The sequence below is a fragment of the Pseudoliparis swirei genome, chromosome 16 (genome assembly GCF_029220125.1).
Source record: "Pseudoliparis swirei isolate HS2019 ecotype Mariana Trench chromosome 16, NWPU_hadal_v1, whole genome shotgun sequence".
NCBI classification, from domain to species: Eukaryota; Metazoa; Chordata; class Actinopteri; order Perciformes; family Liparidae; genus Pseudoliparis; species Pseudoliparis swirei.
In genome coordinates, this window is record NC_079403.1 from 23,896,725 (window position 1) to 23,911,433 (window position 14,709).

General features: G+C 42.2%; 1 protein-coding gene across 2 annotated transcripts; it reads left to right on the top strand.

The window, feature by feature from the left end:
- The first annotated feature begins 734 nt into the window (after window positions 1–734).
- LOC130206442 (sodium- and chloride-dependent transporter XTRP3-like) lies at window positions 735–14,709 on the top strand. 2 transcript variants are annotated; one of them, XM_056434421.1, is made up of 11 exons: window positions 735–873; window positions 4,167–4,307; window positions 4,855–4,946; window positions 5,080–5,307; window positions 5,738–5,848; window positions 6,765–7,006; window positions 7,125–7,287; window positions 9,871–10,072; window positions 10,842–11,001; window positions 12,004–12,169; window positions 13,560–14,709. In XM_056434421.1, the coding sequence occupies exons 1-11, from the start codon at window positions 750–752 to the stop codon at window positions 13,710–13,712; spliced, it is 1,782 nt and encodes a 593-aa protein (XP_056290396.1). In that variant the 5' UTR covers window positions 735–749; the 3' UTR covers window positions 13,713–14,709. The 2 variants fall into 2 exon arrangements, with proteins under 2 accessions (XP_056290396.1, XP_056290397.1); XM_056434422.1 differs by lacking the exon at window positions 13,560–14,709 and having other exon boundaries at window positions 10,842–10,966; window positions 12,004–12,084.

Below are 14,709 nucleotides of genomic sequence, written 5' to 3' on the forward strand. Positions count from 1 at the left end.
TGACCTGTTCATGACCTTTGACCTTTGACCCGATCGATCTAATCAAGGTCCCCGGATAATCAAACAATTTCAATACTTTTTGAGTTTTAATAAATAAATAAATAAATAAATAAATAAATGAATACACGGCGATCAAAACATAACCTTCCGGCATTTTCAATGCGAAGGTAACAAGTCCTTTTAGTAACATAAAAACGTGAGTAAATAAAACTGCGGTGTCTATTGAAGTCAGGTGCAGAGGAAGGTTGGCGGGTTCACCTTTACAGTCCAATTAAATATTCACCTGGCTTTATTCTCCTTGCCCCACCCGACTCACAGTTTGATTGACCTTCACAATGTGGGTCATTGTGCTCGTATAGGAAAAGTTTCACATCCATATGTTTTATATGCAGACAGAGATAACGAGTGCCAACGTTCAATAGGTCAACGCCTCCTCTTTGAACGGGTGCGAAGACTTCATCTCGACTACAAGAAGCTTTTCTTTTTTACAGCGATCTGAAATCAAAAGCTCATGGGAGGAGAAGTTAACACAAACATAGTCCCTCCTCCTCCTCCTCCTCCTCCACCTTTAAATCACATCGAGCGCTTATAAAGCCGGGTCGCACAGTCTCCAAACGCACACCGCGCGTGCACTGGTCCATTCGGTATTGTTATTGTTCCACAGACTTGTTGTCACTGTTGTGGCCTCCGGAACAACAACAACCCCCCCCCCCCTCCCTCCCTTCCTCCCTCGCTCCCCCCTTCAGAAGATGGGGAAAGAAGCGAGACCCAACTGGGACAACCCCACCGAGTTTGTTCTGGCCTGCGTGTCGTACGCCGTCGGGCTCGGAAACGTGTGGCGCTTCCCGTACCTCTGTCAGATGCACGGCGGAGGTAAGTGAGCCCCCCGGTTACATAACGGAGACCCGCCAAGGGCTGAGCAGCACTAAGCAGGAGAGCTTCTCCACACACTGTGAGAAGTCTCATTCTGTCTTGGTCTCGTCATGCAGTGCGTTTTGTGTTTAATATTGTGATTGTTCAAAAGGGCATTTCTACCTTAATAACGATGAGTTATTTCTGGCACATTTCATTCACCGGTTCATTGACTCTTTGGAATCTTGAGTCGTGCAAGGTGCAATGCTCCTCAAGGAGTGGACTCGGGGAGTTGTTGTGAATGACAGGTCATAAAACGTTGGGTTCGTAAACATTCGCTTATAGACTTTAGTCTCTTTATTGCTGCTGTGGCACAGAGCGACGAAACAGTCAAATATCCATCAGATTCATCTTTGAAAAGCGGATGTTGCATGAGACGAAAGAGTCTGTTTGTCTTCTTGTAATAACTATGACAACAATACAATAACTTATAATGCAATGTGATATTATACTTTTATTATTCAGTCAAGCGAGTCAACTCCTAAGTAAGTAAGTTAGTAAGTTAGGATATTTCGCTTGTTTACATAGACGTGCTGATATTACCGGCAGTTCTTTTAAAGTGTGGCTTTGTTTTGTCAAAGCACTGTATCCTACAAAAGGTGCACAAGTAAAGAAAAAACGTTTTACCAAGAGGGATAACACACGTGAAGGGTGAGAGGACACAAAGACGCCTGCTTCCAGATACAAAGACGTCTGTGTGATTGAGAATGAGGAGCAGCTCTTGTAAGGCGGTGAGGATGAAGCCGGAGCATTAGGGAACAATAAACTGGGGCGCTGCCAGATAGTCTGATCAAACTATCATATGGATCCAGAGTAGATATTATGTGTGGTGATGGGAGAATCGTTATGTCTTTATTGGGTCCAAGTCACGGATCACTGAACTCATCTCCTGTCATTACTATTCTAAATGTGGAATTTACTAGCAGGAAACCAGTAAAGCACGTGACACCCTGGAGGCTTTGATCCTGAGCCATTGGTTCAGCTCTATGGGAGACAAAATAATGATCATCTCGAAATGTTGAGACTTTCCTTAATTTGACTAATAATAACACACACAATGTCTATTCTGATGTCTGGCTTTGATTTCAAGTGTTTGATCAAATAGTGCACATGAACTGGAGGTTAGAGGGAAACATTTCTAAAACTGTAGTTGCGTATATGTCCAAAAAGAAAAGCTCAACCATTCAGCAGTAAGCTAACCTTATTTTAAAGTGTCATCAATTCAGGCAAGTTCCCTAGTTCCCTGGTTCCTTAGTCCCCTAGTTCAATAGTTCTCTAGTTTCCTGGTTCCCTAGTTCCCATGTTATCTAGTTCCCTGGTTCCTAGTTCTCTAGTTCCATAGTTCTCTAGTTTCCTGGTTCCTAGTTCTCTAGTTCCATAGTTCTCTAGTTTCCTGGTTCCCTAGTTCTCTGGTTTCCTTGTTCCATAGTTCCCTGGTTCCATAGTTCCATAGTTCCCTAGTTCCATAGTTCCATAGTTCCCTAGTTCCCTAGTTATCAAGTTCTCTAATTCCATAGTTCCCTGGTTCCTAGTTATATAGTTCCCTGATTCCATAGTTATTTAGGTCCACAGTTCCCTAGTTTCCTGGTTCCCGATAGTTCCCTAGTTTAATAGTTCACTTGGTTTCCTAGTTCCCTAGTTCACTGGGTTTCCTAGTTACCTAGTTCCATGGTTCCATAGTTCCCTGGTTTTCCGAGTTCCCTGGTTCCCTAGTTGCCTTGTGCCCTAGTTCCATAGTTCCCTGGTTCCATGGTTCCCTAGTACCCTTGTTCCATTGTTCCATGGTTCCCTAGTTCACTAGTTTTCTAGTTCCATATTTATATATGTATCTAGTTTTACATGTTTCTGTGAGGTCACAGTGACCTTTGACCAGTGTTGGGAGTAACGCGTTACTGTAATTCCACTACTTATAGCGGTAACGAGCGTGTAACGAAGTATTTTTTTAAATCAACTAACGCAGTTACAGTCACTGAAATGTAAATGAGTTCGTTACTCTCTTTTGTGAAAAATGAACACTTGCAGACAAGAAGACAAGCTAGGCTACTTTAGCTGCTTCTGATCTGACATCGCAGGACCTTGGTGGCGCAATGATGTAACGTCTCGGACGTTATGGACTGATGACACGGAGACGGGACGACGTTATTATTCCTCACTTTATTGGGCATCCACCAACACAGACAGCGTGCTCCTCTCAGCTTAGCAGCTCGAAGGTCAACAACAACGGTTCCCGTCAACCACCCGTAACTTCCGTTTTACGACAGGTTAACCCCGCCTCCCCTCTACTCCGCCAATCACAGGCACGCCTCCCCTCTACTCCGCCAATCACAGGCACGCCCTCGACCAGCACACACGGTGCCACACTGTGATTGACAGCCACTTCCAGTGTTGCCAGGTCCGCGGTTTTTGCCGCTGGTTGAATTTTTTGTCCGCTGGTTCGGGTAGACCTATTTTGCATGCAAATTACATGAATATCTTTAAATAAAAATCCATATTTTAAATGAAATAATATATTTATACCCAAATCCTACCAAACTGACTCCAGATCAGCACGTACACGCCTCACTAGCACCCCCTCAATTATATGCAGCACCTCAAGGCACCTTTGTTTTCTCTTAAATTAGTGTTAATACTGTAGGCCAATCACTTTGATTTCATTGGGCCTAATGTAAAAAACCCACTGTTAAATGACTGAGACAGTTATTTTGTATTAAGTTAAGTATTAAAAGGGACTTTTGTACTACTGCTTGATTTGAAGGCCTGTTGCCCTGTTGATTGCAATAAATAGGTCTACAACATATGTTTATTGTGTTTGACTGTTCAGTACTGTTCATTACATTAAAAAAGCAGACATAAAAGTAACTTAAAAGTTACTTTCCCGAGTAACTAATTACTTTTGATATACAGTAACTAGTAAAGTAATTAAATTACTTTTAAAAGAAGTAACTAGTAACTATAACTAATTACAAATTTTCAGTAACTTGCCCTACACTGCCTTTGACAAACCATTTTTAATCAGTTTGTACTGAACAACATGAAACAATTTACTGCTATAGATCAAATGTTTTATAATTTGTTTGTTTTTCTTGTGTTATCTTTCAGTATCTTTCATTAAATCTGACACTTTGGGAAGACTTGAGGGACGAAATTCTTCGCTCCATACTTCCTGTGTAAAGAAATGAAGGCCCTAGACGGGCATCGGGTCATTATGTTTAGGCTTTAACTGTTGATGCTCTTTACTATGTCTCCTCCTTCAGGGGCGTTCTTGATTCCATATCTGATCATGCTGGTTCTGGAGGGTGTCCCCTTATTTTACATGGAGCTGGCCATTGGTCAGAAGATGAGCCTGGGCAGCATCGGGGCGTTTACGGCCATCAACCCTTATATGGGAGGAATAGGTAAGCGCTGACACCTCTGATGCTCAGTCGAAGGTTTCTGCACCTTTTTCTCACCTGTAAAAGTTTTATTTGGGGGGGGGGGGTATTTCTGTTCTGATTTGAAGGTCAAAGGTCAGAGGATGTCATATGTGTACAGATTGTAAAGCCCTCTGAGGAGAATTTGTGATTTTGGGCTATTTGGTCAAAATCACTGCATCCCGATACAATAGTGATGCGGGAGCGCCCTCGCCTCGCTTGTGGCAGAAAAGAGAACTGCATGTTGGATTGGCATTGGTGAAAAGCCAACCAACTTTTAGAGTCTACAATATACAATATAAAGCTTCACACAACATTTGAAGCAATATTTGTTCAACACTATTAGACAACACCATAGTGTTACTCACAGGACTTGTTTCTACGACATAGAGCTCAATGACTGACAGATGAACTGACGTGAAAGACTTAACAGGTGGTTGTAGAACAAGTAAAAAGGGAAAAAGTGAAAAAGAAAGAAAAGTTGTCCTCTGTGATGATTTTTGTATTTTTCTTCTGTCCTTTGTTGTTTTAGGGTTGGCTAGTGTTGTGACGTCCCTGTATCTGTGTCTCTATTACAACATCATCAATGCATGGAGTTTCTGGTACCTCTTTCATTCATTTCAAGTGAGCTGCTAATGAACAAACTACTGTCATTGTGTACCATTAGCCGACACTATACACATATACTGTAAATATTCGAACTGTCGAAGCCGACACATTACACACCTTTACTGTCCTGTGTTCACTCCCCTCTCAGCCAGTCCTGCCCTGGGCAGAGTGCCCCATCAATGCTAACCGGACGGGGCCGATAGAGGAGTGTGAAACGGCGACATCCAGCCAGTACTTCTTCTACAGGGAAACGCTGGACATCTCTTCTTCTATTGAGGTGAATGGAGGCATGCACACCGGCCAGGCGTTGTGCCTCCTGCTGGCCTGGGTGATGACCTACCTCTTCATTGTCCGAGGAGTGAAGTCATCCGGAAAGGTAAGAAAGAGTTCCCCGAGTCCCTCAGATGGCAAATATTGAAAGTATATCCACGCTTAGAGGTATTCCTCATTGTACATGGTTTGGATCTAGTCAGCCAACTGGAACCGACGACCTTTAAGATACAACTGGAAAAAAGGATCAGAAACTTTAGCAGTTTCTAGTCCTTTTGATTTGTGTGGCTTGTCCAATCACAGGGAAACACTGCATGAAATATGTATCTTCTCTGTAATTTCATTTAAATGATGGAATCTTATCAGTAACCTTGGGACACATTATCAAAATGAACACAATAATTGCAGCTGTACTAGAAAGAGAGGGACTTAAAAAGGAAGAGTGTAAAGGGATGATGGGGAAGTTGTCCAACAAGCCAACCCCCATTCACTCTCACGTTTGAACTCTGACCCGAACTCTGACCCTCCATCTGTAGGTGGTGTACGTGACAGCCATATTTCCATACGTGGTCCTCATCATCTACCTGATCCGGGGCTTCACTCTGCATGGCGCCTTCAACGGTGTCGCATACATGTTCACGCCTAAGGTAAGCTGTGGGGTTTTCACCTTAAAGATAAAGCCCCACTCGTTCAATTACCAGACCAACTCCAATGACCACAGATGACAGACTCGAGCTCGTAGTTTTACTTGCTGCAAGGAGAGAGTTGAGCTGTGCCTTCACACGTCTCCAAAACACTCTGGCTCAGTTCTCCCCCGACAGTCCTTTTATTGAAACAAGTGGTTACACAAAACAGGATGAGGTCTCTTATCAGTCTGAGCTTCATGACCTTGAGTCCTGTGTGGTGTGGATGTGGGTGAGTTATGTGGGGAGACCTGAAACAAAACATTGTTCCTGTGTCTGCTTATTAACCAGATGTAACCCTGGAACCTTTTGCTCTCAGGGTGACCGGTACAGAATAAACAACACAGCAATAATATGATTGTAATTATTAATCTTCTTCTAATAATTACAACCCTGTGGAGTAAACAATAATTCATAGGGCTTACATTCTTTAATACAAATTGAAAACACATGATCCAAAACCTAACATAAGCTTATGCTGGACATTGGGTAATAGGCATACCGACATTCCAGCAGAGAGATGGTGTCAAACAAAACGCTGGAAAACACGTGTTTCAAAAGGAGTAAAGAGTGTGAAATATGTATTTCTTATATATTGTCATATCAAGGACAAGGACAATACTCAATACTTCATTTCCAAGAGAATGTTCCTAAAAAAAGAGTGTATCGCCCCAATATATGAAGGACCAGTAAATAGCATATTACAGAAAATACAGAATGGCATTCAGTAAACAGCTCATGCACTTTCTTATTATTGTGAACTTGTATCCTAAATTAATGTGACAGTCAGACAATTAGACATGAATTTTTTGAAATGTTATGTGCAATGTTTTGCGCTAATGTGTGTGCTTTGTGTGTGTGTGTGTGTGTCTGCTTTCAGTTGGAGCAGCTCACCAACCTGAATACGTGGATCAACGCGGCCACTCAGATCTTTTTCTCCCTGGGTTTGGGTTTCGGGACGCTCATCGCCTTCGCCAGCTACAACCAGTACAACAACAACTTTGAGCGTCAGGCCATCGTCGTTTCATTAATCAACTGTGGAACCTCCATCTTCGCCAGCATTGTCACCTTTTCCATCTATGGGTTCAAGGCCACCGTCAACTACGAGAACTGCTTGGAGAGGTGTGTGTGTGTGTTTTCCTAATATATATATATGTAAGTGAATGTCTATGTCTGAAATATGCAGATGCGTATGTGTACACTATAGCCGGAGGTAATTTCATGTCTAATCGTCTTCCAGGACACGTTTACTACTGCTGAACACATTTAATTTAGCAGAGAGCAGCGTCTCCATGGACAACGTCTTCGAGTGGTTGGAGAAGCTGAACACGACGTTCCCGGAGCAGTTTGCTGAAATCGCCCACAAACTGGAAGTCTGTGACCTGGAGAGCGAACTGGACACCGTACGTTCCCCCATCATTACAATCGTCTTAATACGTGTCATCATTCATACATTGAGAATACATTTCATTCACACATGTTGTGAGACAACAAAAACATTTTAAAACTCATACAAGAGAACAGTGCGATCCGTAATAAGGTGCTACCTTATTGGAGGAAATCCAGTAACTGCACGATAAGCTGATCTTTCAGTCGTAATTTAATAAACTCTGAGGCAAATTCATTCAAAGGATTTTGCCGCCGCTAAACCTTCAACGAAACAGATACTCAAGATGATACTCACAGATCTTGCAAGCGGTGAAATGCATCCCGAACTGTGCTGCCACGCATATACTGGAGCTTCCGGTGCACCTGTGTTATTTGCAAATATTTAAATGATGTAATATTCATACATTTCAGTGTATAACTCTGACAACTTGGAGGATGTGTTGACGCCCAGGTATTAAAACTCGTTTGGCCACTTGAAGGCAGCAGAAACAAGTTGTGAAGAAAGCAATTGCCGTATCGTCACCTTTTAAGTCGATAAAGCAAATGTGAGAGTAAACAGTTGCTTATTTACATACCTGCAATGTTACCGTTCACCTGCAGCTTACTTGTGTACTGTAGTCACCCACTTTTATCTCTGTGTTTGGTCCCTACCAACCCACCGTGTCTCTGCAGCTGCTCAATGCTATACTATGTTCCCCAAAAGTGTTCTTGTTGTGTCTGATGGCCATATATATATATATGTTTATATATACATATGTATGTTTATATCTATATACACTACCGTTCAAAAATTTGGGGTCACTTAGAAATTTCTTTATTTTTCAAAGAAAAGCACTGTTTTTTCAATAAAGATAACATGAATCAAAAATACCCTCTATACATTGTTAATGTGGTAAATGACTATTCTAGGTGGAAACGTCTGGTTTCTATTGAAATATCTCCAGAGGTGTATAGAGGCCCATTTCCATCAACGATCACTCCAGTGTTCTAATGGTACATTGTGTTTGCTAATCGCCTTAGAAGACTAATGGATGATTAGAAAACCCTTGTGCAATTATGTTAGCACAGCTGAAAACAGTTATGCTGGTGATATAAGCTATACAACTGGCCTTCCTTTGAGCTTGAAGTTTGAAGAACAAAATTAATACTTCAAATATGAATCATTATTTCTAACCTTGTCAATGTCTTGACTATATTTTCTATTCAATTTTCAATTCATTTGATAAATAAAAGTGAGTTTTCATGGAAGACACAAAATTGTCTGGATGACCCCAAACTTTTGAACGGTAGTGTACATATAAATATATTTATATATTTATAATTATATATATATAAATATATGAATAGATATATATAGACTAGGGCTGTCAGCGTTAACGCGTTAATCTATGCGATTAATTTGGCCGCGTTAACGCACTAAAATATTTTAACGCAATTAACGCACTTTTTTTTTTTTTTTTTTAAACCGCGGCAGTAGGTTTGACACTGTTTCCGTTTTTAAAACAATCATTTCTCCGCGAAAATAAGGAGCAGAAATCAGTTTAACTCGTGGATGAATCAGTCGGGTTTCCTCCTGCTCCTCCTTCCTCCCGTCTCCCCCTCTGATACACAGAGGAACGGAGGGCGACGTGTCGGGTGACGCGGCGCGGAAAGAACTCGTCACACGAAACCTTCAACGTGATTGGTCACACCAATGAACACTGAGTAAATCACAAAGGACCTCCCACCTCACAGGTGAGACTCATTTAGCAGCCTGTCAGTCAGAGAACCAGAGAACACGGCGCGAGGACAATGAGGCTCATTTCAGAGCTGAGATTGTTCTGGAATGTTTGATGTAGAACACGTGGGGGTGTGTCACATGCAAAAGACTTTAAACGGTGAATTTAATTTATTTTGTAAAATGTATAAAATGCCCCCAGCCTCCAGAGGGTTAACGTGACATATTTGAATGTCAGTCAGTTACCAAGGCCACTGGTTCTGCTGCTGTTCAATGTTAAAGATGACAGGACCAATGGGGTCTCAATATATTATTTTTTTACTAATCTGATGTTTCACTGAAGAAACAATTTATCATCCACGATATTAAATACCTCGCTGGCACTGTATATGTAGGAGCCTCTTTGAAAACACAGCTCTGTGTGAAGTTTTGTCTTTAAAAAGAATGAACTTTTAACTTTTAATTGCGATTAATCGCGATTAATCGCGATTAATTAATCGCAATTTCAAAATGTGCGATTAATTAGTTAATTTTTTTTAATCGATTGACAGCCCTAATATAGACATATGTTTATATATATATATGTTTATATTTATATATATAAATATATGTTTATATATAAATATATTTACATATAAATATATATATTTATAGATATAAATATATATATTTATTTATGTATAACTATATCTATGTTTATATATATATAAACATATATATATATATAAACATATATATATAAATATATTTATAAATATATATAAATATATCATTTATTATAGAGACAGAGACGGATAAGTTCCAGTGGACCAAAGACCCGTTGGCTTTTGAATTAAAGACTTCCTCGTTTCTACTCGGGTCTCTCTTCCGTCTGTTTCAGGCGGTGGAGGGGACGGGTCTGGCCTTCATCTTGTACAGCGAGGCCATCAAGAACATGCCCGTGTCCCAGCTGTGGTCAGTGCTCTACTTCATGATGCTCCTGCTGTTGGGGATGGGCAGCATGCTGGGCAACATCACGGCCGTCCTCACCCCGCTGCGGGACCTAAAGGTCTTGACGCACATCAGTGACGAGTTGCTCAGCGGTGAGATCCAGGACTCAAGCAAATCGCCATATTGGTGCATTTTAGTAGATCAACTACTCCCATCATGTACTGGTGTGAATATAGTAATACTGCAGTGTAGAAATACTCCAATACAAGTAAAAGTCTGACATTCAAAATCATACTTCAGTAAAAATACATCAGTAAATGACATCAAAATAGATTTAAAGTACAAAAGGGAAACTATTCAATGGACAGAATGGCTAATTTCATAATATTATATATTATTGGATTATAATAATTGATGCATTTATGTATTCATCACTTTAACGTTGCAGCTGGCAAATGTGGAGCGCATTTTGATTACTTTGTATACTTCATCTGCAGTGTCGTCTTACATCAGAATTTCTGACTTGATCGTATTTTGCATTATCAATCACAAACTATAAAATCAAATAAATGCAGTGCAGTAAAAGAGTATTGGTACAATTCCCATATGACGTGTAGTGGAGAAGAAGTATACAAAGAAAACTGTACTTAAGTATTCACTTGAGTAAATGTGACTCTTCCATACTGGTACTTCAGATTCATAACCACATGTCTGCTGCAGCATAGCATTCAATTCAATTCAGGTTATTTTGTAGAGCCCAAAATCACAAATTATAAACTCTCCTCAGAGGGCTTTACAATCTGTACACATACGACATCCCTGACCTTTGACCTCACATCTGATCAGGAAAAACTCCGCCCCCAAAAAAACCTTTCAGGTGTTGCTGTGATTGTTGAAACGTTGCAATGGTGCCGCCCGCAGGTCTCTTGTGCGTCTTCTGCATGGTGCTCGGCCTGGGCTTCACCACCACCTCGGGGAACTACTGGTTCACCATCTTCAACGACTACGGAGCCAATTTATCGCTGCTCTTCATCGTCCTCGCCGAGGTCATAACCATCAGCTACATCTACGGGATAAAAAAGTTTGTGCGATAGTTATCGTACTTGTACAATCGGTTTGCAGTTTTTTCTCAAGGCTATGACTCAAAATACCATAATCTTAAGCCTTAGATTGGTTAGATGGTGTAACATTTCCCAGCAAGGTAGTGCCCACATGTTCAATTCAATTCAGTTTATTTGATATTGCCCATATACAGCAGGGCCATGACAGAAGGCCGGCTCACTAGGCAGGAGGCATCAGACACAGCCGGGTCCAATGGACCCTATGAGACACAAAGAGTCACAAAGACTCCTTGGAGGAAGCAGAGTTAATAATGTGTGATGGAGGGATGTAAATTCATCCATAATGAGAGAGAGAAGGGGAGATAGGAGCTCAGTGTATCCTAAAACGTCCATAAGGAGAGAGAGAAGAGGAGATAGGAGCTCAGTGTATCCTAAAACATCCCTTTGACCCTATGAGACGTGGAGTCACAAAGACTCCTTGGAGGAAGCAGTGTTAGTAATGTGAAATGGAGAGATGTAAATTCATCCATAAGGAGAGAGAGAAGAGGAGAGAGGTGCTCAGTGTATCCTAGAGGAGAGAGGTGCTCAGTGTATCCTAGAGGAGAGAGGTGCTGAGTGTATCCTAGAGGAGATAGGAGCTCAGTGTATCCTAGAGGAGAGAGGTGCTCAGTGTATCCTCGAGGAGAGAGGAGCTCAGTGTATCCTAGAGGAGAGAGGAGCTCAGTGTATCCTAGAGGAGATAGGAGCTCAGTGTATCCTAGAGGAGAGAGGTGCTGAGTGTATCCTAGAGGAGATAGGAGCTCAGTGTATCCTAGAGGAGAGAGGTGCTCAGTGTATCCTCGAGGAGAGAGGAGCTCAGTGTATCCTAGAGGAGAGAGGAGCTCAGTGTATCCTAGAGGAGATAGGAGCTCAGTGTATCCTAGAGGAGAGGAGCTCAGTGCATCCTAAAACCTTCCGTTCATCTCTTGGCTCGATGAGCGTGGCTCTCCTGCGTGTTTGAACATGCCGTCTTCTCTTTTTAGGTTTGAAAAAGACATCGAAGACATGCTGGGTCATCGTCCCAACTGGTACTGGAAGATCATGTTGGCGGGAGTCAGTCCCCTTCTCATCATCACCCTCATCGTCCTCTTCCTCGTCAACTACATCCGAGGAGGGACACCCACCTACCAAGCGTGGAACAAAGAGCTGGTGAGCTGGGGCTCCTTCCTCCTCTTGACTGAGGTCTTGTACTTCCTACTTCCTTCGTCTGTCTCCAGGCCGGTGCACATGTGTGACATTCCCCTTCCTCGTCATTTCCTATCGGCAATAGCATAGCTTCCTGCTCCTTTTGTATCACCTCATATGTCATGTGTTCACGTCTGAGGGGGGTCAAACAAACACAGGACTTTCAACCAGGTGTGTTTTTACTTGTGTTACTAATGCCTGTGAGGTTTCCTTTACACACGTATGTTGTGTCACTCAGCACATGCAGCGTAACGTCTGGCAAGATTCTTTATTCAGTGTCTTTGCTCTGCCGGACCCGTCCCTCCATCTCCAGCATGTATAGTGGGGAGACACAATCGCCCTGATTCACTACAGCTGAGGTCAATTCGGCCTCTTCCCAGCACCTGTTCCCTGAGCCCCTCCCCCACTCCCCTCCGCAGCTGAGCCTAATCACGCCCCAGCCACCACAACGTGGTATGTGCCTTTCCGATGAGATCGGGTCGGTACTTGAGTGAATGTATAGTTTGTGACACAATCGCCTTGATTCACTGCAGCTGAGGCCAATTCGGCCTCTTCCCGGCACCTGTTCCCATAGCCACTCCCCCACTCCCCTCCGCAGCTGAGCCTAATCAAGCCCCAGCCACCACAACGTGGTATACGCCTTTCCGATGAGATCGGGTCGGTACTTGAGTGAATGTATAGTTTGTGACACAATCGCCCTGATTCACTACAGCTGAGGCCAATTCGGCCTCTTCCCGGCACCTGTTCCCTGAGCCACTCCCCCACTCCCCTCCGCAGCTGAGCCTAATCACGCCCCAGCCACCACAACGTGCTATGCGCCTTTCCGATAAGATCGGGTCGGTACTTGAGTGAATTTACGTTCATTCCACAGCTGGAAGTCAGAATCACAGCTCATCAATGTCCCACTCGGCCGAGGCAGCCAATCGGATCAAGCAACAGGCGGGATTTATTACTTTACCACTGCTTTCCTTTTTTCGTGTGGTATGAACAGCGGGAAATTCAAAAGAAAATGGCAAACTCCGACGAGACCCTTATTTTTGCGGTATTAAATTATGAAGAGCTTTATAATTATAAATGGAAACACGAGCGAAAGTACAACTGAAAGCGCTCGTCATCGAGACACAATTCGTGGACTAGATGGTGGTATTCGTCGTACTCTGTCCTTTTTTTTAATATATAGTGAAACCAAAACAGCCAGCCTTTTTAGGGGCTTTTACCTCCTCCTCATCCCACAACACAGCAAGGGCAAGATTGCGACGTATTGCTTTTATGAGCATGCTATGCTTAACGTAATAACAGGTGCTCTGACAACCTGCCAAAGGTCCCGTGTAATAACTGACGCTGGTTTCCTCAGGGCAAGTCGGTGATGACGGAGTACCCCGTCTTCGGCCAGCTCTTCATCTGGCTGCTGCTGCTGTCGTCCATCAGCTGCATCCCGCTCACGGCTCTGTACGTCTACTGCAAGAAGAGGAAGCAGCGCTCGGCCAGCAGGGGGTCTCCGGAGTGACCCGAGGGTTGGAGGAGCACTCCCGCACAGCGCCGCCTACTGCCCTTGGGGTATTTATACGTGACTGGACAGCTTCCATCAGTGTTAAAGGCAGACTTCTGATTCCACTCAATACCGTGAAGGAGACGTTCAAGTCGTATCTGCAACATTATATTTCAGCTTTTCCAAACATTGAGAGCAAATGTAGTTCAGTATTTCATGTTGACTAAATTGTCATGAATGTCGGATGATGTGTAGCATACTCAGTGGATTGTGTGTTTGAGTATGTTATTCTTTCTTCATTTGTATGTCTCATGCACTATAAAAATGAAGTCACGTTGTTTCATATTCATCATAGATATTATTACCTCAATGGAGTGAGATAATTGAGGGTCAAAAGTTCAGCACAACTTCCCAATGAACCATAATATATTTTATATTACACATTGGCTGAAGATTTGAACTTCTTCTAAGATTATAAACCGGTAGGACTCATTAACAGACTGTTAATCAACTGATAATAGCTGGTATTAAGTTTTCTAGATTCATACATGTGCTCCACTGTAAGAAGGTGGTAAAAATTGTCCGTTTTTTCCTTCATAATAAATATTTTTTGAGAACAAGACCTGAAAAGGCTTTGGTACCTTATCTGTAATGTGTGTGAAACAGTGCACATGAAGTCACATGTATTAACCAGTAAAAGATCTAATGTGTGAAAATATTATTGTAATACTGAAAGATTTGCCTTGCACAGCCTCAAATATGTAAAATGTGTAAATACTGTAGATACGTGTCATCAGATGATATAATGATTGGAATACTCCAAAAATTTGATTTTCTTTTCTTTATTGTTGTGCCATTGGCAAAATAGGATGTTAGTAACTGTCATAGACGATGAACTAACAAGTTTGATGTCAATTCAAATCAAGAGTTCTATTAACATACATCATATGTCTTTCTGCTCTTTATTTTCATGTTGAACGGCAGATGATACTTTTTTTATTAAAGATAAATGTTG